Source organism: Pavona decussata, unplaced genomic scaffold, assembly GCF_977016875.1.
Source record: "Pavona decussata unplaced genomic scaffold, jaPavDecu1.1 SCAFFOLD_39, whole genome shotgun sequence".
Lineage (NCBI taxonomy): Eukaryota > Metazoa > Cnidaria > Anthozoa > Scleractinia > Agariciidae > Pavona > Pavona decussata.
Window position 1 is genome coordinate 747,225 of NW_028145461.1, and position 22,014 is coordinate 769,238.

Genomic DNA, 22,014 nt, shown 5'->3' on the forward strand with positions numbered 1-22,014 from the left:
TCATAACGAGGTTCAAAGCAACTCGGAAATTGCCTATTTTGTTTTTCCCATATTCATATGACAACTTTATTGCAATTACTTGTATATTAATATGTCTTGATCATTCGGAGTAAGGAGTGGCGTATATTCACCTTAACCGTTCTCGAGAAACTGCCAAATTTTAGTAAGAAGAACTGTTAGATTGATTAGAAAACTACGTATCGGGTTTCATTTATTCCACACTGGCTCTCATGCCTTGTATGAAAATTGTTATTATTTCCTCCCTTACTCACAAACCTTTTTTTCAATGTATGTTTGCATTCTCTGCCGAATGTTTTCAAAATGCGGGCGGAAGACTGGGTTCCAGCTCCAACATCTTTCCATCAAATGATACCTAAAAATAAATAGTTTGAATTCAGCAGCAGTTTGGTTGTAAGGTTTTCATTTCCTTCACAAATTTTTAAAGAACCATTAATCAATCTAATTACCAGGGGCTCTCGGCACTTCTTCTTACTTTCTGAAGCAAGAGAAGAGGGAACCTCGTTCCCAGGGTCTCTCCTCTTCACGTTTCGCCTGGGACGTAAAGAGGAGAGACCCTGGGAACGAGGTTGGAGAAGAGGAGAGGAAGAGAGTATTGATGGGCTGGTCATGTGGATCCCAGAGTATTGGAAATCACAAAAAATGATGCGAGGGAGGAGGCCGAGGACGGAAATTTGGAACAAACAAATGACTCTCCAAGGTTCGGGACAGAGCAGAAAAAAATGTGAATAAATCTACCCCAAAGAAAGATGTTGAGAGTGCAAATAAAAGTGCAATGTGTTGTAGCTTTGTAAATTACTTAGGGATGTTATGGGCTGTTTGTATGGAGGTTAGGGTAAGGGTCGTTTTTACCGAAATAACCGGAATATCATTGAACCATTTGCTTCATCACACTCCGCAGGTACCATGCTACGCGGTTTATTTCTAACATTTGATTCCAAACGGAACAACTGTTTTCCTTATACAAATAGAAAGCACTCTAGAATTGCACTGTTCCATCTGACGAAAAATTCTCACCGGTTTTTTTCGTACGAATGGAAATCGTTCATTGTCTCTGATTGAATCATGCATTTACAAATTGCCGGACAGTTGTAAACTGTGAAACTCACAGGGTGTCGTCGATGTGTGGTGGTTTTGGCATGCGGTAGCCATTTTGTATTTCAATCATTGTTTTTCCTTCTGACCAGTTCGGATATGGGATGCCCCCTGTTGATTGTCAAAGACGAGTTACCTTCCTATTTTTTTTTAGCACTCTTGTCGTCATTCCTGTTCCTAACTTTGTGTCTTTCAAAGACACAAAACCGAACTACAAAACCCTACCTAGTAATACCAAATAGTATTGTTAAAGTTACTGCAAAACAAACTTAGAAATAAATTTTATTGTTATATACCTAGACTTTTACTCAACAAAACGAGCACTGTGATCGGTTGAGTTTTGGTCACGTGCCCCTGATCAAAAACAAATGTTTCTCGACCGGAATACAATTCCACAGTTGTTGCCCTCTCAGTAAATTGCTCGTTTGCTTTGCTGTGATTGTTGAAGGGAAAGTCTAAATATATATTAAAGCACTTAATGTATGGTCCCTCGAAAAAATAGTTAGTTTTGTTTTCCCGAGAGTCCCAATGTTTTCCTCGACTTCGTCTCGGGAAACATCAGGGCTCTCCGGAAAACAAATTAAAACTGTTTCCCTCGGGACCATTCATTAAGTGTATATTATACTATTAATTAACATTTTCGCTTGTAAAATCATTAAAAGTTTTGAAGGCCAAAAAAGTATATAAATTGTTATGAAAAGGACTATTCAGTGATCTTCAGGGTGATATTAAAAATAAAATGCAGGCGTCGCTAAAATTATACTGCGTTATTCCAAGTAGGAGTAGTTTTGGGATGAAACAGTGTACCTGAGTGTTCAATGAAAGCCATATTTGGCTAATTAGTAGGCCCTCGCGAGGATCTTGCAGTGTAGTTTAACTTTGCTGTAACTGATTAAGTCGGCATAACTATTTTAATTGGCCATACCAGTAGATGAATCAGTTTCACTACTATATTTTATTTTGCGATGTAAGTCTTTTTGTGATGCCTAATAAAAAAAAAAACCATCGCCTACCAATGGTGAATATCTCGAAGAGGACGATTCCATATGACCACCTGTGAAGTAGAAATGCATATGAGGGATTAAACCTTTTCCAGCGCTCCATTCTTATCTTCATACTTATAAAATCATCACTTTGTTTTAACTCTGGAGTGTGACCTTTGAACAAGCATTTGGGCCGTACCGTTTGTCTTTGTTACTTTTTATTATACTTTTCAAGGTAGTTCTGTTAGTATGAGTTCAATATAAATCTTAATCTTTTTTTCCCATTTAGCTTTTGTAGCCTTATAGGGCAAGGCGGACACACCACTCCCAAATCTCCGTAAATCTGAGCGTAAATAAGCTATGACAATGAAACCTGAGGGGCTGCGATAGTACGACGTGTAACGTTTTGAGGACGCCAACAGGAACTCATGTTGACGTCATAAAAAGTTTAAAATCCGCCATCTTTAATTCTGTTGTTTTTGTTTGTTGTTGTTGTTTTGTTTTTTGTTGCTGTTGTTGTTGTTGTTGTTGTTGTTGTTGTTGTTGTTTTATTCAAAAACTTCAAAAAGCACATAAATGAAGTGAAAGGAAATTAAAACTAATGAAATATCACGAAAATGTAGTAGTTACAATGAGGCTTGGGGCTGCTCTTCCTCTTGGTAGCTGAATTAATTGTAAGTCGGTCAGAAGCCCATGACCTATAGCCACTAACTCTACTACTTAGCCTTGGAGTCAACCCTTTCCAGAGAAGATTTATTTTTAGAACGGGTCTCAGGGGACCTTTAGAAGCGCCCCCAATTGAAATACCCAATCAAAAAATAGCCGATGACAGTTCAATTGTCATACGTCATACCTTTACACGGGAAAAGCAGTCTAAAAATAAATCTACTCTGGAAATGGTTCACTTGAGGCTTGATACAGATAGAGGCTCCTAATCATGGACTCCTGAAGTGGTTTATTTATATATATTAAATTTACATACACATCACTTTTGATGGATAGTTCTGCAGGATTTCCAAAGAGAATCTCAGGTGCTGTCCATTTAATTGGCATACAACCCTACAAGCAGGCAAGCAAGCAAGCAGCATCTAAGTTATTTTATATACCTGGACTGAAGGTTATAAATAACCTAATTGAAAGTCTTTTCAGGCGTGAATCAACGTTTCATAACTACAACGTTTTCCATTTGTATTTCCAGTGAAGCGTGGCAATAATTCTTTCAGATATAAAAAGACCGCTTCCATGAAGATAACAGTCTGTTTTTGAAAAATCGGCAGGTTATTCAGTGTCATGTAGCAACAGTTCAGACCGCAGTACTGTAAATTTGAAACCTCTACTTTCAAATCGTGTTCAAACATAAGGCAAACAAATTATTTGCTTTAAGTCCAGTGTACCTTTTTTGCGTTGCCATGTCCATATTTGAAGTTCTGATATGCTAGACCAAAATCTGTCACCTTGCATACAAAGTTTCGATCCAAGAGGATGTTTCGTGCTGCTAAATCACGGTGGACTATCTACAAAAACAAATATCATAACAAACGAAATTAATTTTGGGAAGAATTTTAAATATTTCTTATATATATTTCTCAAGTATATTAAATTTTTATAGAATCTCTAAATGCCCGTTTAAACGGTTTCTACATTTGCCCAACATTCGTCCAACAAAAGTTGAACGGATGTTGGAAATGTTGGATAAACGGAGTGTTGAGACGGTTTCAACGCCGTTCAACATTTTCATAAACAAAGTTAAAATAAACATACCCCTCTGGATCCAAGAAATACCATTCCAGTAGCAATTTGTTTTGCAAATGAGACCAGATCATATGTTGTCAGCTCTAAGATACCACCCTCTCCAAAATGATACTTGTCAACAATTCCTCGGCTTTTTCTCAGATAACCAAGCAAATCTCCAGACGCCAGGTACTCCATGATGAGAATTGGGTGAACTGTGAGCAGAAAAGCAGTAGTTAAGGACGGTGCCTACTATTACAGAGGTATTTTTGCGCAGTTTATTACTATGCGGGAAAAGCAGATCCAAGCAAGGACTATTGGAATCCAAAAAGAAAATTGGGGGGAAACCACGCATTTTTAAGAGATAATTAAGAAACAATAATTCTAAAAAGTGATAAAATACAAATCAATGTATGGCATTTTTTTTTATCAAATTGAAACTTTATTATCAGTCTGAAAAATGCATCGTCCCCCCCAATTTTCTTTCTAAATACCAAGAGCACTGGCTAAGTTCTACTTTCCCCGCATAGTTTAAACCGCGCAAAAATATCCCTGTATTAGTAGGCACCACCCATAGGAAACCCGAGTATCTCGAGATGCGCAGAACGTATGCGCAGTAACAAAAGTAGGCCTCTTCCTTAAATGTTATTATACATTGGTGCCCTTACTTGTGTACTTATGAGTTCAAACCGGCACTGCCGGCCTTCAAGACAAAATGCTCGGATAGTGCGGGGTTATGCTGGCCCAGAATGCTATTCAAAGCTGGCATGGCACTGTTTAGTTCTTATCTTTTAGTAATGGGCTCCACTGAGTGACTTAAGAACTATTGGAAAGGCTCCGTGGAAGTGGGCATCTGAGTATACCCCCTAAAAATGCACTCTCGGTCAATAGTCTCATTGCTAACACTTTGGCAAATCTCTGTGAATCGGCTGAGATATATAACAAAAATAAAACAGAAAGAAACAAAGAAAGAAGCAAGAACCATTAAAGAAATGCATCTCCTTACGTTGTGTTGTAACACATCCAATAAAATTGATAATGTTTGGCTGAGGATTTTCTCCAAACATTTTTCCCAACTCGATCTCTCTCATAAGCGCTTTTCTTCCATCCTCTCCAGCAGTGGCTACGAAATAGAAAATAACAGAGTTAACTCGGATAGGTAAGATGGCCAATACGTCGCATAGGATGCACCCCAAACAAAAACTGTACCATTATTTTCTCTTTTGTGATGTGTTCGGCGGTGTTGCTTTGTATTGCGTGCGGTGTGCTGTTGTGTTGTGCTGACGTGTTCTTCTGTATCAACGGAAACTCCAAAAGCAAACACGGTGTACATAGATAATATGAAGGAGAGTTAGTTCAACAGTCGGATTGTTAAAGGGACTCTAAAAACGTCTGAAGTTCAGGTTAAAAACCAAGAGTAATGCACAGATATCACTAACCACTAACTAAAAAGGAAAATTAACACACCTGGACAGCACAAGTTAATTAATCGTTAACAATTTTTGTAAGCTTTCTAAATTAAATGAACCTTACGTCATCGATATTACAATTAGTTTAGAAATTAAACAGAGCGGTTCTTACGTGTAAAGCACTTCGCTGCAACAATACGTTTTCCGAATCCTCCAGTTGGTTGACTCAAAGTTGCTCGCCAAACTACTCCATATGCCCCAGAACCTATGACCTCTCGCAGTGCTATACGGTCACGTGAAATCTCCCATTCATCCACTTCACAGTTCCACTCATCCATCTCGTATCCTTGGTTTTCATTATGCCTTGATGATGTTCAAACAGAAAAGTTCGTACCTTCATCAAAATACTCTGCTGACATTATATGCCTTAATCAGTTGCATATTTTATTTTCATCATTCGGATATAGATTAAATTGAATGCATCTGTAGAAACGAAAAATCACTGAAGTGATTTCAAAAGGTTTTCCATGGTCAAGAAAAGTGCTATTAAACCAATATGAGGAAGGAATTGATTAGTAGTCAAAACAATCATCTTTACTTTTATTATCAGCTTAGCTTGGTACTCCAAACATCTGTCTTTTGTCCGCCGCGCGTACCCTGTCTGTTCAATGAGCCCGCACGCGGTCGGTTTCATATTCAATGGGCAAATGGAAGAAACCTTTTCATCTGATTCCTTTTCTTTCAAAACCTCTTCCCTGATAACAAGTGCGTTAATACCACCTACTAAAGGTAATTTCAATAGATAATTGAAAGTCATTTCACTTACTTGATCTCCCGCTTGGCCTTGCCTGTGTTCCCCGGAATGAAGTGAATCAAATAAAACTAATCAGATACTTGGAAAGGGAGGGTTTGATTTGTCACGAAAAGAAAAACAGCATTTATAGGACAGTCCACACTACGGGTGCCTTCTATTCGTCAGAACTGGCCGGCCAGACTAGTCGGTCCGTATATAGATTGTCAGACCAATTTGAAGGATTGTAGATTCTTCGAATTCTTCAAAATGACATATTCTGGGAGAAGCGAACGCCATTTTGAAGCAATTTAATAAAGTAGTTAATAAACTGTCCTTTAAATGGGTGCATTTCGTTTGAGAAATAATCTAACTGGCTGGCCAGGTCTGACAAATGGAAAGCGCCCAACGACTATCGAGATTATTTAATTAAAAACAACCACGGCCACATTGGTGGGAGAGTATATTGGAAAGGGATTCGTCTGGCCACTTTGGAGTCCATGTTGATCACTAGACCGAGGAATTGATGGTCAATGTCAATGTACATGTTTGTTTCCATAATATAAATGCTGGCAGTGCGTAAAACGTGTTTTTCGTTTGGTATTGAACTTGTGATGACTTGCCTTCCTTTCTAGCATTAAATTACATCTTACTATTGATAATAATGATATTGTAAATTTTAGCTTACATTTTCTGCACATTGCAAATATTTCCTTGTCAATTTTTATTGTAAATGTTTATTGTAAATGTTAAGTCTATAAAATTTTAACACATTGTAATTAATATAATATGCAAAAATGTGTCTTTTTTGGGGGGGGCTCGGGCTTTCACGGTGGCTTTCGCTGGTTATTGCAGCTCTGAAGAGTGGTTTCCATACCTTTCTTTCGACGTTTGCAAATGTACCAGGTGAGTAATGTAAAAACTATCACAGCCAACAAAGGACCAACAATGAAGTACCATCCCAGTGTCGTTCCACTCAGGGAAGGAGTATCTATATCTGTAAAGACAAATGACTTGAATTGCAAATGAAATTCAAAAATGACTATTCACTTGTCTTCTTAACCAATTTTGATTATATCGAATCTGGTGCTAGCTTTAAGAGCTTGTGGATGAAAACGTACAGTAGGGTAGAGTGTAGAGATGTCTTTTTCTGAGACACTATAAAAGCTGATCTCAACTTCCCCCACCCCATAGAGCTCGTTACATATCTTTGGTTCCCCAGGGATGCATTGAGAAACTGCCAATGGACTCAGCGTGTCCAAGGATCTCCTCTGAGGCAACTTTGGTGCCTCCCAAGCGACCACAGGCGAAGCGAAGAAAAAAGCCCTTATAGGTGGGTAGAGAAGGCGGCTGATAAAAGTACAAATTTACTTGAGTTAGGTCGCTATTTCATAGACGAGTGTGTATAACAATATTCTGACCATCCCATCCTAATGCTTATAATCATCACAAAAATCCAGACGAAGAAAGATTTCAACAAACACTGGTTACTGCCCATGTGAACTTTCCGTGGAAATCGCACAATCTATGGACACTTCCACGGATAAAAGTTCCTGTTGTCATAAAAGCGAAAAAATTATCACATAGATCTTCAAACTCTGGGAAAAGGTTTCCTCCTTACCATTTTCAGATTGAATTACTGGATGTTAAAAATATTTCATAGCACAAGGAAATTATACATCTGTCTGCCACAATTTACTTTCTAATGAGTCTTTAGTGCAGTGGGATTTAGGGACCTTTCCAGCTTAAAATTTCACTTCTTAAGACCTAATTAAACTAAAATGACGAGGAGTACCAGATTTTGCCCTTCCGAAAACGCGCGTTTGAAAAGCTAGTCGATTACTGTTCGCTCTTGTATGTTAAGCGCCTTACATTGTTTGATTTCCACGTGGTGCTCCTGCTCAACTCTATAAACTTATTAATTACTTGATCATAAATTTAAGTAAAATCAGGTGATGTAACTGAAAGGGTTACACGTTGCTTCACAACTATAAAGTTAACTTCTCTGAATACCTGCATCGCAGCCATACAGCTCTATCCTCATTCCAATATGAGTCTCCCATTGTACTGGTAGTATCCTGACGTAACGTGTTTTTATTGGTGGGTTTATTCCGTTGTACTCAATATGGTCACTATCTGTATTTCCATCAAACACCTACATAGAAAATTTCCGATCATTTGCTTATGATCATGACCATGTCTATGATTATGATTATGATTGATTATGATTATGATTATGATTATGATTATGATTATGATTATGATTATGATTATGATTATGATTATGATTATGACTATGATTATGAATTATGATTATGATTATGATTATGATTATGATTATGATTATGACTATGACTATGATTATGATTATGATTATGATTATGATTATGATTATGATTATGATTATGATTATGATTATGATTATGATTATGACTATGATTATGATCATTACGTTGCTAGTGGGAACCAAGCCTTATTAAGCCCACCCTAGAGGAAAGACGATGAGAAGTTGGTTAAGGCTTACAGTAGTTCTATATACAAGACTGGCTAGCAGTAATCCCAGACTATAAAGTACGGGAAGCGGAGTTGGTAACTTGGTAAATTAAGGGTTGATGTAGATCCCTAGTGAGATGTAAGCACTTTTTTCACACTGTGTTACTGGTTTTAATATTATTAGCTATGTGTATCCATGTCTTAGTTGGTTTTTCCTTGCTGAAAATAGCTACTGGTATACGTAAGTACAACAGAACTGTTGATTCACTTTTCACGTGCTTTTCTTTGCGACTCACAACACCGAGGCTTTCCACCGAGAAATGGCGATGTACATCAGCTCACATCTATTTCATGTTGGCCACTCGTTTCCCAAGACGCAAGGGCCACTGAAATTTCCATTATTCACCTATTTATTACTTATTTAATTATTTCTTATTGTTTCTTTATAATTCATTTACCATTTTATTGTTTGTTCGAGTTTTTTGATTTAATGGTTTGCCTTACTTCATTCAGAAAAACCGAAATAAAAAAAGAATTGATAACTCTCTAGTAATGTTATTGAACAAAACATGAAAGTATGGCTGAAAGAATGTAAAAATCATATCTACATGCTTGCACACCATAGACGTTCCAAGGCACTTAAAAAAAATAAAATTCACTGATAATTTGTGAGTCAGTTTTGAGAGCTTTTGAAGAGGCAACAAATAATGCATTGCTTTGTTTACAAAAGCTCAGTAGCCATACCTGCACTGAATGAGGAGAACTAGAATGGAATTTTTTGAATGATCGCTATTTGTATCCCTAAAACCCAATAAACAAAGAATTTTTCAACGTGACTCCTTATAAATAGCAATTGGAAGTTAAACGTTGAATACAACACCTAAAAATCGCTATACCTTTGGCGAATTGTCTATTGTTTCCTTGTAAAAATTAAAGGTCAGTCCATCATCACTGTACTGTAGCCAATACTTGGTGACCCACTGATCGGTTTTGTTATCTGGAGTCCCCTGAGTGGCTACGCCTGTCACAGTTGTGAAGCTATCGAGATCGACTTGAAGCCATTGATTGCTGTCGTTTATCAAGGTCTTCCAACCACGTACACCTTGTCTCTTGAAATTTAGCCTGGCATTTCGTGCAGCATGTTTATCATCCCATTGTGAAGAGGCGCTAATCTGGGCATCAGAGATTGCTCCATTCTCCATACCAAGAGGTCCAGTACAACCTGATATGACAGCCAGATATAAGAATACAAGGGGCAAAGATTTTATATCGTATTGCCTGTAGCATTGGCCTCTCTTACAAATAAGCACTTTCTAATTGTAGGATTTTGGGGATAGTAAAGAAATGTCTGAAGTGTGACCATTCAGTACTTTCCTCACTGCTCAAAGAGATATGTGATCCAAACGTTTTCCAGTATGGATAAAATCCTGACGTGAGGCCATTCAAATGAAAGCTATTAATCAGCACCTGCTGGCGGTAATGTTAACTGTGCTGTACAAGTAAACTGACTCCAGCCAATTGTGAACCAGATTTCGCCCGTCCAAAAACGCGAGTTTGAAAAGTTAGTCGATTACTGTTTGCTTTTGCAAGTTTAGCGCCTTACATTGTTTGATTTCCACCTGGTGCTCCTGCTCAACTCTATAAACTTGTTAAATACTTGATCATAAATTTAAGTAAAATCAGGTGATGTAACTGAAAGGGCTACACGTTGCTTTACAACTATGAAGTTAACTTCTCTGAATACCTGCACCGCAGCCATACAGCTCTATCCTCATTCCAATATGAGTCTCCCATTGTACTGGTAGTATCCTGACGTAACGTGTTTTTATTGGTGGGTTTATTCTGCTGTACTCAATATGGTCACTATCTGTATTTCCATCGAACACCTACAGATTTAAAGATTGTTTGTCCTCAAACATCAGTATCAAGAGTCGTGGAAGGACTATGAAAGTAGCTTTCACAGTCCACAGTTTACAGCGATATGGCCTCGAACACCCCATTTCTCGAGTTTAAGACGACAGGAGATGACAAGCACGGCCTGGAAACATACATAAAAGATTTGACAGATTACTGCATCATGCAAAATTGGTTCGATCCATCAAAAGAAACTGACGCACAGAAATGGACCAAGCCTGACAAAGCTATGGCATGTCTCCGGGCATCTTTACTGATCTCCCGCAGCAAGAAAGGTTTACAAATACAACTTGAGCCTAGACGAAGCCAGTCAAAAAGAAACCTCATTGTGTTGTCGTCGCGCTTGGAAAATATTATGGCGCTAGCATTGGAGTGTCAGGGGAAATGCAAAAGTTTCTTCACTTGCTGCAAAACGAAACGATCGCCTCCACTGGGAGACGCGATTACGCAAACAAGCAGCACAGTGTGAATATGAAGACTTTGCTAACGAGCTTATGCGGGACCAATTTATTGCCGGTTTAACGTCTGAGGCTCTTCGAGTAAAACCAATAGGAAAAGGACACAAACACAGAGACACCGCACAAACAAAAGTTACGCTACGTGTAAGTGTTGGCCAATCAACTCATGAAAACTGCTAAGAACACACAGCAGGAACAAGTGATATTTACGAGCAAATCAAAATTTGTAAATCCGCGTCAAAACCTGAAGCCAACACAGCAATTGTCACAGTGTTTCTGGTCTGGCGGCAACCGTCAACAGCCCCGTCAACAGCATTGCCCAGCATTTGGCAAAAGATGTGGAAAGTGTGGGATCAATGGTCATTTCGCGCGTGTCTGTAGAGGTGGGGCAAGACGACAAGGAAGACAGCAGCTTCGAATTTTTTCGATGATAACAACGATGAAGAAGCGTTTGTGGCGAATTTCGAGACACCCCCACAGCTGGCAAGGAAACTTTTTTCCCATCTACACCTCATACGTAGAAGGAAAACAAAAGTCGTGAAAGCACAACCGACTCGGCATCCACGTGCAACGCTATACCCAGCAGTTTACTAAACGAGTTGTTTCCCGACGTAAAGATTTCGAGGACCAAAAGCAAGATTAAGACATACGGAAGCGAAACTATGCGTCCAGAAGGCCAAGTAACCCTGTGCTGTGATAGAAGGGGCAAGATTCACACCTAATCAGAAAGAGCCACTTCTCAGCGGAAGAGATGCACAAGCCCTAGATTATTGAAGGTGTATGCTGATGAAACAAACGCAGTTGAAGAAGAGATTCCGTGCAATACGCAGTCACTCCCACCACTAGGGAAACTGACAAAGGAAGAAAACTCAAACGTATTTTAGCCAGGCTGCGGAAATGCTCTTGGAACCCCCTTGCACATCGAACTTGATCCTAATGTTACTCCAGTACACGCCTCAACGCGTCGAGTTCCCGTGGCAAAGTTTGACAGAGTAAATGACGAATTAAAGAGACTTTGTGATGAAGGCATCATAAGGCCAGTTACACAGCCTACAGACTGGCTCTGGAACATTCTGATAAAAGAGAAACCGAATGGCAAACTTCGTATTTGCATTGATCCAAGTCAAACCAGTAACAAGGCCATCAGGAGACCCAAGTACACAATACCGACGATTGAAGAAAAGCTTCCGCAACTGACCAAGGCCAAAGTATTCACAATTCTTGACGTATATGAAGCTTTTTACACCGTCGTGATGGATGAAAAGTCTTCTCTACTTACTACGTTCCAGGGACCAAACGGTCGCTACAATTATACTCGCATACTATTTGGGATCGCCTCGGGACCGGAGGAGTATCGACGGCGCCAACATGAATTCTTAGACGGCTTACACGGGGTAATAAACATTGCCGACGACATCTGTGTTTTTGGATGCGGAGATTCAAAAGAGGAAGCTGACATCTATCACGATAAAAATTTCACGACCCTGTTAGAAAAATGTAGCAACCATGACCTGCGACTCTCGGTGAAAAACTTTTAGTTTAAATCTCCCTCTGTCACTTTCATGGGACGGAAGCTTACCGACAAAGACGTAGAGCCCAATCCAGCTAAAGTAGCTGCAATTATAGAGATGCCAACGCCCACTGACAAATCTGGGGTGTAGCGTTTTCTTAGCATGTGCCAATACTTAAGCAATTCTGCCATAACTTGTCAGAAACAGTTCTTCCATTGAAGGACTTGACCAAGGAGGATTCTGCATTCCTGTGGTCAAACAATCATGAAAATGCATTTAACTCGGCAAAGAACCTCATCGCTTCAGCAACCGCATTACGCTACTATGACACAACCCTTCCCGTGACGCTAAAAGTGGATGCATCTGAAGATGCGATCGGTGGCGTATTGCTACAAAATGATCAACCTGTTTGTTGTACATCACATACCCTCAAAAGCCCAAATTGAAAAAGAGTGTATTGCGATCGTCTCTTGCATGGATAAGTGGCACCAGTACCTACACGGAAAACACGACATAACGGTAGATACAGATCACCAGCCGCTCGAGACAATATTTAAGAATCCTCTCAGCAAAGCTGCTCGCAGACTGCAAAGGATAATGCTGAAGTTACAAAGATATCAGTTCACTGTCCGAGACATAAAAGGAAAGGAACTCTACGTTGCGGACACTTTGTTTCGCGCAGCTGTCACTGATCATCCCTCCTCCACTGCCAAGCAAGAAAATGAAGTGTTCCGTCTGCAAATAGCTGAAATGGATCTTAAACCAAAGCAAGTTACACCTGACACACTGAAACGAATAAGACAAGGAACCGCCAAAGACCCAGTTCTAGCAGCCCTGCACATGGTGATAATGAATGGGTGGCCTCCAGAAGGAAAGGAAGCCGTACTAGAATTTCAGAGATGAGATTTCAGTTTATGACGGTGTCCTCTACACATCCCATCAAGTAATCGTCCCAGCCACTCTACGAAACGAGATGTTACAGAAAATACACAAAGCGCACCAGGGAGCCGACAGCAGTATAAGACGAGCATGCGAGTCTCTGTTCTGGTCAGGAATGCAGGCAGCAATCAGGGAGGGAGAAACGTTTATCATGTGGACTTTGTGCCCAGTACCTAAGCGAGCGACTACGAGAACCAATGAAATGCCACGAGATACCTACTAGACCGTGGTCTAAAATAAGTGCCCACCTTTTTCAGCTGGATGGAAGCAACTACCCCGTTATGTTTGACCATTACAGCGACTTCTTTGAACTAGACCCCCTCGGTGGGAACACATTAGCTAACGCAGTCATTCGAGCCATGAAAAGACAATTTGCTCGATTTGGAATTCCAGACAAGTGCATAACCGATAACGGCACACAGTTTGAAAGCTATGAATATTCACGTTTGCTGGAGAATATGGTTTTATCGTACGCAAATCATCACCATACCACAGCCGAGGGAACGGAAAGGCGGTGTCCGCAGTCAAAATTGCAAAGAACAATCTGAAAAAAATCCCGCCATGAGGACCCCTATCTGGCCTTTTTAGCGTACCGAAACACATGTACACCCCAGCAGGGATATGATTACTCGCCAACGCAACGCCTTATGTCTAGGAGACTACGGGACGTCATCCCCACAGCTCTGCGTCAAGTTGCTCCACATACAGTGTCCCCAAGTCGTATAAAAGAAAACATTGAAGAAAGGAGACAGAGATCGAAGGCTCAGTACGACAAGAGGGTGTCGGCGCCGCTTGCCGAGTTCTTGAAAGGAGATAAAGTGTACGTAAAACCTAGGCCAACGAAAAAACACCAGCCCTGAATCTATGGGGGAGGTAATTTGAAGGCCCGCCCCAAGGTCCTGCCTCGTGAGCACAGCAATGGGACTAGTCCGGCGAAACCACGCACAAATCAGGGATGCAAGGGCAGAACCAGTCGACAACTATGATGGAAGACTGGACCGATTTGAAACTGCATCCCAACTATCAGAAAGTGGACCGATAGAGGAAACGGATCAGCCAGTGGAACAAGAATCTACACCGCCACCTCGCCGTTCAACAAGAGAACGTAGACTTCCCTCAAGATCCAATGACTTTCTTATGGAATGAATACTCTTGCGAAATTTTGACTAAGCTTAAAGACTTTAACGACTTTGTTTGACCTAGAAAAGCTCAGAGAAATAGCGTTTAAGTTAACAATATAATGGACATTCTCTAAATTCCAAAGGAGAAAGGTGTTACACAATGTAATAATCACTGGCATATTTATCTTCGCCTTAGTTTGTATTAATCATAGATATGCACTTGCACCTTAATTGCACTATACAGCATTGTTACGCACGCATCCAGATAGTGTGTATTTATTACTCGCAGCAACTTAATGTTTCAGTTTTCAACATGCTACCGGACAATAGACATCAGTAATCACAGATAAAGAAGTAAGTTAATAACAGTTAAATTAAGGGTCGATCATTATTTATTTATTTATTTATTTATTTAGCTTCGCCTAACTAAAATACGAACAGAATGGAAACAAACAATAGAAACAAAAAGAAAAATACCAAAGATATAATAGTTAGGCAGGGAAACCACTACAGCGTAGCCAATTACAGCGGATCCCTTGTTAATTATTTATATAAAAACAAATGCTTAATAACTAAAACTACTAATATGTAAGCATAAAACTAGAGGAGACAAGGCGGGAGACCAAATTGCTAGAAGCAGCACGTTGGCGAGCATAGGAGAGACCTCGCTGTGTTACACCTAGGACAGATTGTTCTCCAAGTTCTAATGTCGACAGCGTCGTACAAGTTCAAAGCCTTTTTATAATATTGAAGTAACAAAGTTTTGAATAAAGTTAAAGAGATGTGACTTGTGCGTAGCTCAGTGGGAAGAACGTTCCATGTACGGCACGCGCGTATGAAAATTAGATCCCTAGTGAGACAGAACAAGTACATGTAAGCACTTTCTTCACACTGGTTTCCTGGTTTTAATATTATTAGCTATGTGCATCCATGTTTTAGTTGGTTTTTCCTTGCTAAGAATAGCTACTGGTAAGTAAAAAAAGACTGTTGCTTCACTTTTCATGTGCTTTTCTTTGTGACTCACAACACCGAGGCTTCCCGCCGAGAAATGGCGATGCACATCAGCTCACATCTATTTCATGTTGGCCACTCGTTTCCCAAGACGCAAGGGCCACTGAAATTTCCATTATTCACCTATTTATTGTTTATTTAATTACTTCTTATTGTTTCTTATTATTCGTTTACCATTTTATTAACTGTTCGAGTTTCTACATTCAGCAAAACCGAAAAAAAAAAAGAATTGGTAACTCTCTAGTAATGTTATTGAACAAAACATGAAAGTACAGCTGAAATAATGTGATCATATCTACATGCTTGCACACCATAGACGTTCCAAGGCACTTAAAAAAATAAAATTCACTGATAATTCGTGGGTAAAGTCAGCTATAAGAGCTCTTTGAAGGGGCAACAGACAATGCATTGCTTTGTTTACAGTAGCTTAGTATCCAGACCTGCACTGAATGAAGAGAACTAGAATGGATCGCTATTTGTATCCCTAAAACCTAATAAACAAAGACATTTCCGAGGTGAATTCTTATACATAGTAGTTGGAAGTTAAACGTTGAATACAACACGTGAAAATCGATATACCTTTGGCGAATTGTCTGTTGTCTCCTTGTAAGAATTAAAGGTCACTCCATCATCACTGTACTGTAGCCAATACTTGGTGACCCACTGATCGGTTTTGTTATCTGGAGTACCCTGAGCGGCCACGCCTGTCACAGTTGCGTAGCTATCGAGATCGACTTGAAGCCATTGATTGCTGTCGTTTATCAAGGTCTTCCAACCACGTACACCTTGTCTCTTGAAATTTAGCCTGGCATTTCGTGCAGCATGTTTATCATCCCATTGTGAAGAGGCGCTAATCTGGGCATCAGAGATTGCTCCATTCTCCATACCAAGAGGTCCAGTACAACCTGATATGACAGCCAGATATAAGAATACAAGGTGCAAAGATTTTATATCGTATTGCCTGTAGCATTGGCCTCTCTTATAAATAAGCACTTTATGATTGTAGGATTTTGGGGATAGTAAAGAAAAGTCTGAAGTGTGACCATTCAGTACTTTCCTCACTGCTCAAAGAGATATGTGATCCAAACGTTTTCCAGTATGGATAAAATCCTGACGTGAGGCCATTCAAATGAAAGCTTTTAATCAGTACTCGCTGGTGGTAATGTTAACTGTTCTGTACAAGTAAAGTAACTCCAGCCGATTATATGGGTTCTACTGAACATTCATACTTGGAAGTATCACGTACTCCCAGTGCAATCACCGATGACGCAATTGTCAGTTCTGTTTTACACGGCGTAATTGTGAGATTTGTGATAGATGAATGGTGAAAGTGTTACCAAAACTGCAATGGAAGAACGCTTTGCTTTAGATGACTCACTCTAAAATTAAAGGCGCTCTTATCAGTCTTATCACGTTGATAATTTTATCACTTCTTCCTTACATGATGTAATTCTTACAGCCGAGTGTAATCTTTGATTTCACAAAAAGGACTTAGCGTTGGAACTTGCACTTGGGATAATCAGTCTATTAGGAATAAAAAGGGAGTCTCGCAGATCATTTATCCGCGAAATGGTTCTGGTCTGTCTGATATCTTTTCGACAAGACATACAATTCCTTCATTGCTAATAAAAGGGCTGACCCATTTAAAGCCCCCCTGAGTAAAGTTCAGTGTGTAAAGTTTTAAAATCGCTTAGAGCTACACAAGTTAAATCAACGGTCGAATCCAGAGCGTAAAAGCGTCACAGGTTAAGATCCTTAACATTTATGAGGTACACTTTCTCAGATACCTGGACAACCATAGAGCTCTATTCTCATTCCAATATATTTCTTCCATTGGAGTGGCAGTATCCTGATGTAGCGTGCTGTGATTGGTGGGCTTATTCTGTTATACACAATGGAATCAGCGTCTACATTGCCACCAAAATCCTGTATTTAAAGACAAGCAAGCAATAGTTGTTAGATTACGATCGGTCACCAAACAGCATGGTTGTAAGGGGTGAGGCAGGTATGTGTCTGAAAGTCTATACATTTTTCCTGAACAGCTTTTGCCAGAAGAAAAAGCATGGAGCCTTGTATGCCCATTCTTCCTTTTTGCATTCCGTGAAGCCTGCCTCTCTTAAGCCAGAACTCAAGAACCCTCAAATCCCAGCCTTGTTGGCACTCTAATATTGGGGGATAGGAAAACGATAAAAGAGAAAACGCAGAAGGATACCGAGAAGCTGGGCTCGTGTTAGACAGCTGCTTTTTTGTGCGACCCTTGTAACCTCTGTAACCTGTACGTTGATAACTTAGTTAAAATCAATAGCAGGGGTAAGAATCAGCACTTCTGAAAGATTTGAGCATGCAAGGTTATTGTATCCGACTTCCGCTTTTCTGAAGAAAGTAACTATCTGCATTTCCTTCAGTATACATAATAAGTACGTAAATTATGATCATCCGGGTGATTGAGTCCTAAGAAGGACTTTTGAGGTGACATGGACTGACGTTTCGACCACCTGAGCGGAAGTCATCTTCAGAGTCAAGTAAATTGTGGAACGTGAGTAGATGGTATACATGTCTCTGGGTGCATTGTTTATCTGATTGGTCAACGAAGTCGAGATGTTATTGGTCATTTGTCAGTTAAGGCGTGATGTTATTGGCTGTGAAGACTGTAAAAAGACTGCCTGATCAACTTTACAGCTTTGGTACCCTAAAATCAGTGGCTGCTATCTTTGAAAAAGGGTTTATACCAAAAGAGTAACTTTATCTTCGTTTCTAAGGGAAATCTTACAACAAGTATACAACTTTTTCTATTGCTCCATACTATTACTGCTGTAATGCAAAGTGGTCAACTGAGCCTTGAACGGACGTCCGACATGATAGCTACAAGTCAAATACAGAACGCAAGGTTGATACATTGATATACCTTTGGTGAAGTGCCGTTTGGTGCCTTGTAAATAAAACGGGTCACTCCATCATCGCTGTACTGAAGCCTGTACTTGATTACCCAAATGTCATGAACGTCGTCTGGACTGCCCTGAGTGGCTACACCTGTCACCGTAGTATTACTACCAAGATCCACTTGAAGCCATTGATAAAAGTCATTAGCTTGAGCTATCCAGCCCCAGCCTTCCTGTCTCTTGAAATTTAGCCTGGCATTTTTTGCAGGATGTTTATCATTCCATTCTGAAGACGCACTTATCTGGTCATCAGAGATTGATCCATTCTCCATACCAAGAGGTACCTTGCAGTCTATTAATTTTCAACCGAAAATATGACAAAATGTAAGAGCAAGTTAGCTACTTGAGAAAATATTCTGCTCGACTATAGGAAGAAAATACGCAAGTCTTTCCAAAAAAATGTGCCTAGTTCCAGAAACATTATTTAAATGTGGTCCTACCTTTGAGGCTGTTGCTGATACCAGGACAACCATAAAGCTCTGTCCTCATTCCAATACGTCTCTGCCATTTAAGCGGCAGTATCCTGATGTAGCGTGCTGTGATTGGTGGGTTTATTCCGTTATACTCAATGGAATCAGCGTCTGCATTGCCATCAAAAACCTGTATTTAAAGACAAGCAATTAGTAGTTCTTAGATTGCTCTTGGTCACCAAGCAGCAGCGTTGTAAGTGGTAAGGAAAAAATATGTCTGGAAGCCTACTTTTTTCCTTAACAGCTTCACAGAATCCAGAAAAATAGCTTGGAGCTCTGCACACCCATTTCTCCTTTTTCGATTGAGTGAAGCCTGTGTTTCTTAAGCCAGAACCAGGAACCCTCGAATCCCAGCTTTTTCAGCACTCTAATATTAGGGGATAGAAAAATGTACAAGAGAAAACGCTTAAATTATAATCCATACCCTTAGGCACTGAGAAAGAATACTGAAAGGCCGGGCCCCTGTTCTGAGAAATCCACTGCTTTTAGCTTCTTTTGTATAAATAACCCTTTTAACCTGTGTAATCTGTATGTTAATACCTATTTAGAGAAATCAACAAGAGGGGGGAAATTAGCACTTCTGAAGGTTTAAGCAAGCGAGGTTAATGCAACTGTACCCGACTAACGCTAATCAAGAAAATAACTGTCTGTCTTTTCTCCAGTACTTGTAAAACTAATTTGCTAAACTTTAATTCCATAAAACCAATTGTTCCTTTTTCATCTTTAACCTAAAATCAGTAGCTGTTATCTTTGAAAAAAGGTCTTTATCGAGACATCCCACAATATGTATACTACTTTTTCTGTTGCTCTAAAAATTCAATACTATTACTGCTATAGTGCAAAATGGTCAGCTAGACATTGAACGGACGTCCGACACGATAGCTACAAGTCAACTGCAGAACGCAAGGTTGATACATCGACATACCTTCGGTGAAGTGCCCCTTGCTGCGTTGTAATAAAAAAGGGTCACCCCATCATCGCTGTACTGAAGCCTGTACTTGATTACCCAAATGTCATGAACGTCGTCTGGACTGCCCTGAGTGGCTACACCTGTCACCGTAGTATTACTACCAAGATCCACTTGAAGCCATTGATGGAAGTTATTCGTTCGAGTTACCCAGCTCCAGGCCCCCTGTCTCTTGAAATTTAGCCTGGCATTTTGTGCAGCATGCTTATCATTCCATTGTGAAGAGGCTCTTATCTGGCCATCAGAGATTGCTCTATTCTCCATACCAAGAGGTATCTTGCAATCTATCAACCGACAAAGTGACAAGACGTAAGAGCAAGTTGGCTACTTGAGAAAATATGTCTGCTAGACTGCTAGACTGCTGAGTTCGAGAGGCATTATTTTTATGTGGTCCTACCTTTGAGACTGTTGATGAAATCCAAAGTGTGACCATTCAGAAAAAAAGGCAATTAAGACGCGAAATTGTTAGAACTCTTTTTCTTTTTACCAGGCCGGAAAGTGAGTGTGGGGAAAGTAAGAATAGGTATGATGAAGAAGCGATGTCGTTTTCCATTTTTTTATCATTTCCCTAGGGGGGAAGGGAACAAACATGAGGATTAACGGGGCGTAGGTTTCTTCTTTTGGAGGACGATGACATCGGCAGAATACTCCCAACACCAACAACGACAAACTAGGCACTCTCTCCATCATACACATGTTAACCTAGCACCGGCTCCATATTTCTCAATAAACAGGCAAACAAAAATGACTTCAACGATTAAAATCGTTCAATAAAGGAGCACTTACCTGAACATCTATCCTCGCAATAGAACGCACTGAATCCGGTGTAAGAGCCATTCTTATCTGATCTGAATATTACAAACATTTGGTTGGAGGAGGAGAAGATTCCTTCTTTAGATGGAGGGTTACCTCCGTAGAATACTCCCAAAACCTCCCCAGTGCTATTCTTGCCATCATACACGTATAAAGCGTCCGTGTTATTCTCATTTTGCAAACTGAATTTTGTGAACTTTAACTGAATTTGATGTCCTGGACTGACCGTGATCCTCCAGGAGCAATACTGGCCATCTGGGTACTTTCCTGGATAGTTTGGTGAATGGAAACTGCCCATGACTCCTGTTAGACTTTTCTTGCATCCTGCAAAAATACTAATCCTGAACATCCCTCTCTCTCTCTTCTAATATATAAGAAGAATTATAGTACCCTGTAATCCAAAAACTTAATAAGTCATTCCTAAACTTAATTGTTTCTCAATGTTGTCATCTATTGATTCAAAGTTGTAAGAATACCATGAACGTAGGCCATGTACGTCCAAAAGAGATTATTACTACAGGAAGGCAGGGCAGGTACAGTGGTAAAAACAATCACGTCCCACCAATGTGGCCTGAGTTTGATTCCCGTTGGTGACGCTGTATGTGGGTTTTGCTTCCTCCAAAAAATCAACATTCCCAATTTGACTCTTGAAGGACACCCAGAATTAACGCCGAGTAAGCTTGGTGCTGCTTTCCCTTAATACTACAAGTGTAGAAGTCTGTGGCAGCTTGTTTGTGAAAAGAGAAACAAAAACGTTCAATAGGATTTCAAACATAAGTAAGGTGGGTATACTATACATAGTTTTCCTTTGCCGCGGATCATGATGGGTGGTTCCAAGAAAGTGTTTCAATAAAGGTTAGTGTGTGAAGAGCTGCATGTGCACAGACGCAGCGATTACAGAATAGTCACTCACCATGATAGTAACAGTAATGAATCTTGTGATCACTGATTCCTGCCCCGTATGGATATGAACCTCCTTTGCCGTCCCTATTACCCGTATCCTCATTATCAAACCGAATCCACTCCACACTATTTACCGCCCACTTCACCTGCTGGCATACAGCTGAATCATAAGCCAACAAGAAAAATGGTTTCAGGGTTGGAAGAGAGATGGGATCCTTTTTATCTCCGTCTGTTCTGCAACAAAACTCAATCCTTGTGTCCATGTTATATACGCCATCAGGAAGTGTCCCCGACATGCTGTTCTGATTGAACTTCTCTTCGTCGTCCCATTTGATAAATCCTGATTTCAAATATGTGGGACAGGAGCCACCTTTCTTGTAAATGCAGTATTTACCTGGCAGGTCAGAGATTAAAAATATGTTAATTGTGTTTTCGTTTCTTATTCTCTT

The 22,014-nt window shown here is 40.0% G+C and overlaps 1 protein-coding gene across 6 annotated transcripts in view; it reads right to left on the reverse strand.

The window, feature by feature from the left end:
• The window catches only part of LOC146483341 (uncharacterized), a 41,619-nt gene that overhangs the window by 3,245 nt on the left and 16,360 nt on the right, over positions 1–22,014 (reverse strand). For 2 of the 6 annotated variants that reach the window (XM_085106081.1, XM_085106082.1), the window contains exons 10-29: positions 21,576–21,959; positions 20,636–20,986; positions 19,808–20,133; positions 18,853–19,012; positions 18,379–18,704; positions 17,261–17,399; positions 16,053–16,378; positions 10,264–10,405; positions 9,416–9,741; positions 8,040–8,181; positions 6,904–7,023; positions 6,063–6,084; positions 5,409–5,599; positions 4,834–4,950; positions 3,858–4,042; positions 3,491–3,610; positions 3,079–3,155; positions 2,127–2,167; positions 1,128–1,224; positions 277–373 (exon numbers count right to left, since the gene is read on the reverse strand). In XM_085106081.1, coding sequence (XP_084962207.1) covers positions 277–373; positions 1,128–1,224; positions 2,127–2,167; positions 3,079–3,155; positions 3,491–3,610; positions 3,858–4,042; positions 4,834–4,950; positions 5,409–5,599; positions 6,063–6,084; positions 6,904–7,023; positions 8,040–8,181; positions 9,416–9,741; positions 10,264–10,405; positions 16,053–16,378; positions 17,261–17,399; positions 18,379–18,704; positions 18,853–19,012; positions 19,808–20,133; positions 20,636–20,986; positions 21,576–21,959 — 3,689 coding nt within the window. Of the gene's footprint in view, positions 1–276; positions 374–1,123; positions 1,225–2,126; positions 2,168–3,078; positions 3,156–3,490; positions 3,611–3,857; positions 4,043–4,833; positions 4,951–5,408; positions 5,600–6,062; positions 6,085–6,903; positions 7,024–8,039; positions 8,182–9,415; positions 9,742–10,263; positions 10,406–16,052; positions 16,379–17,260; positions 17,400–18,378; positions 18,705–18,852; positions 19,013–19,807; positions 20,134–20,635; positions 20,987–21,575; positions 21,960–22,014 lie in introns of those variants that run through there. The other 4 variants (XR_014863881.1, XM_085106085.1, XM_085106083.1 and 1 more) reach the window with 4 other exon arrangements.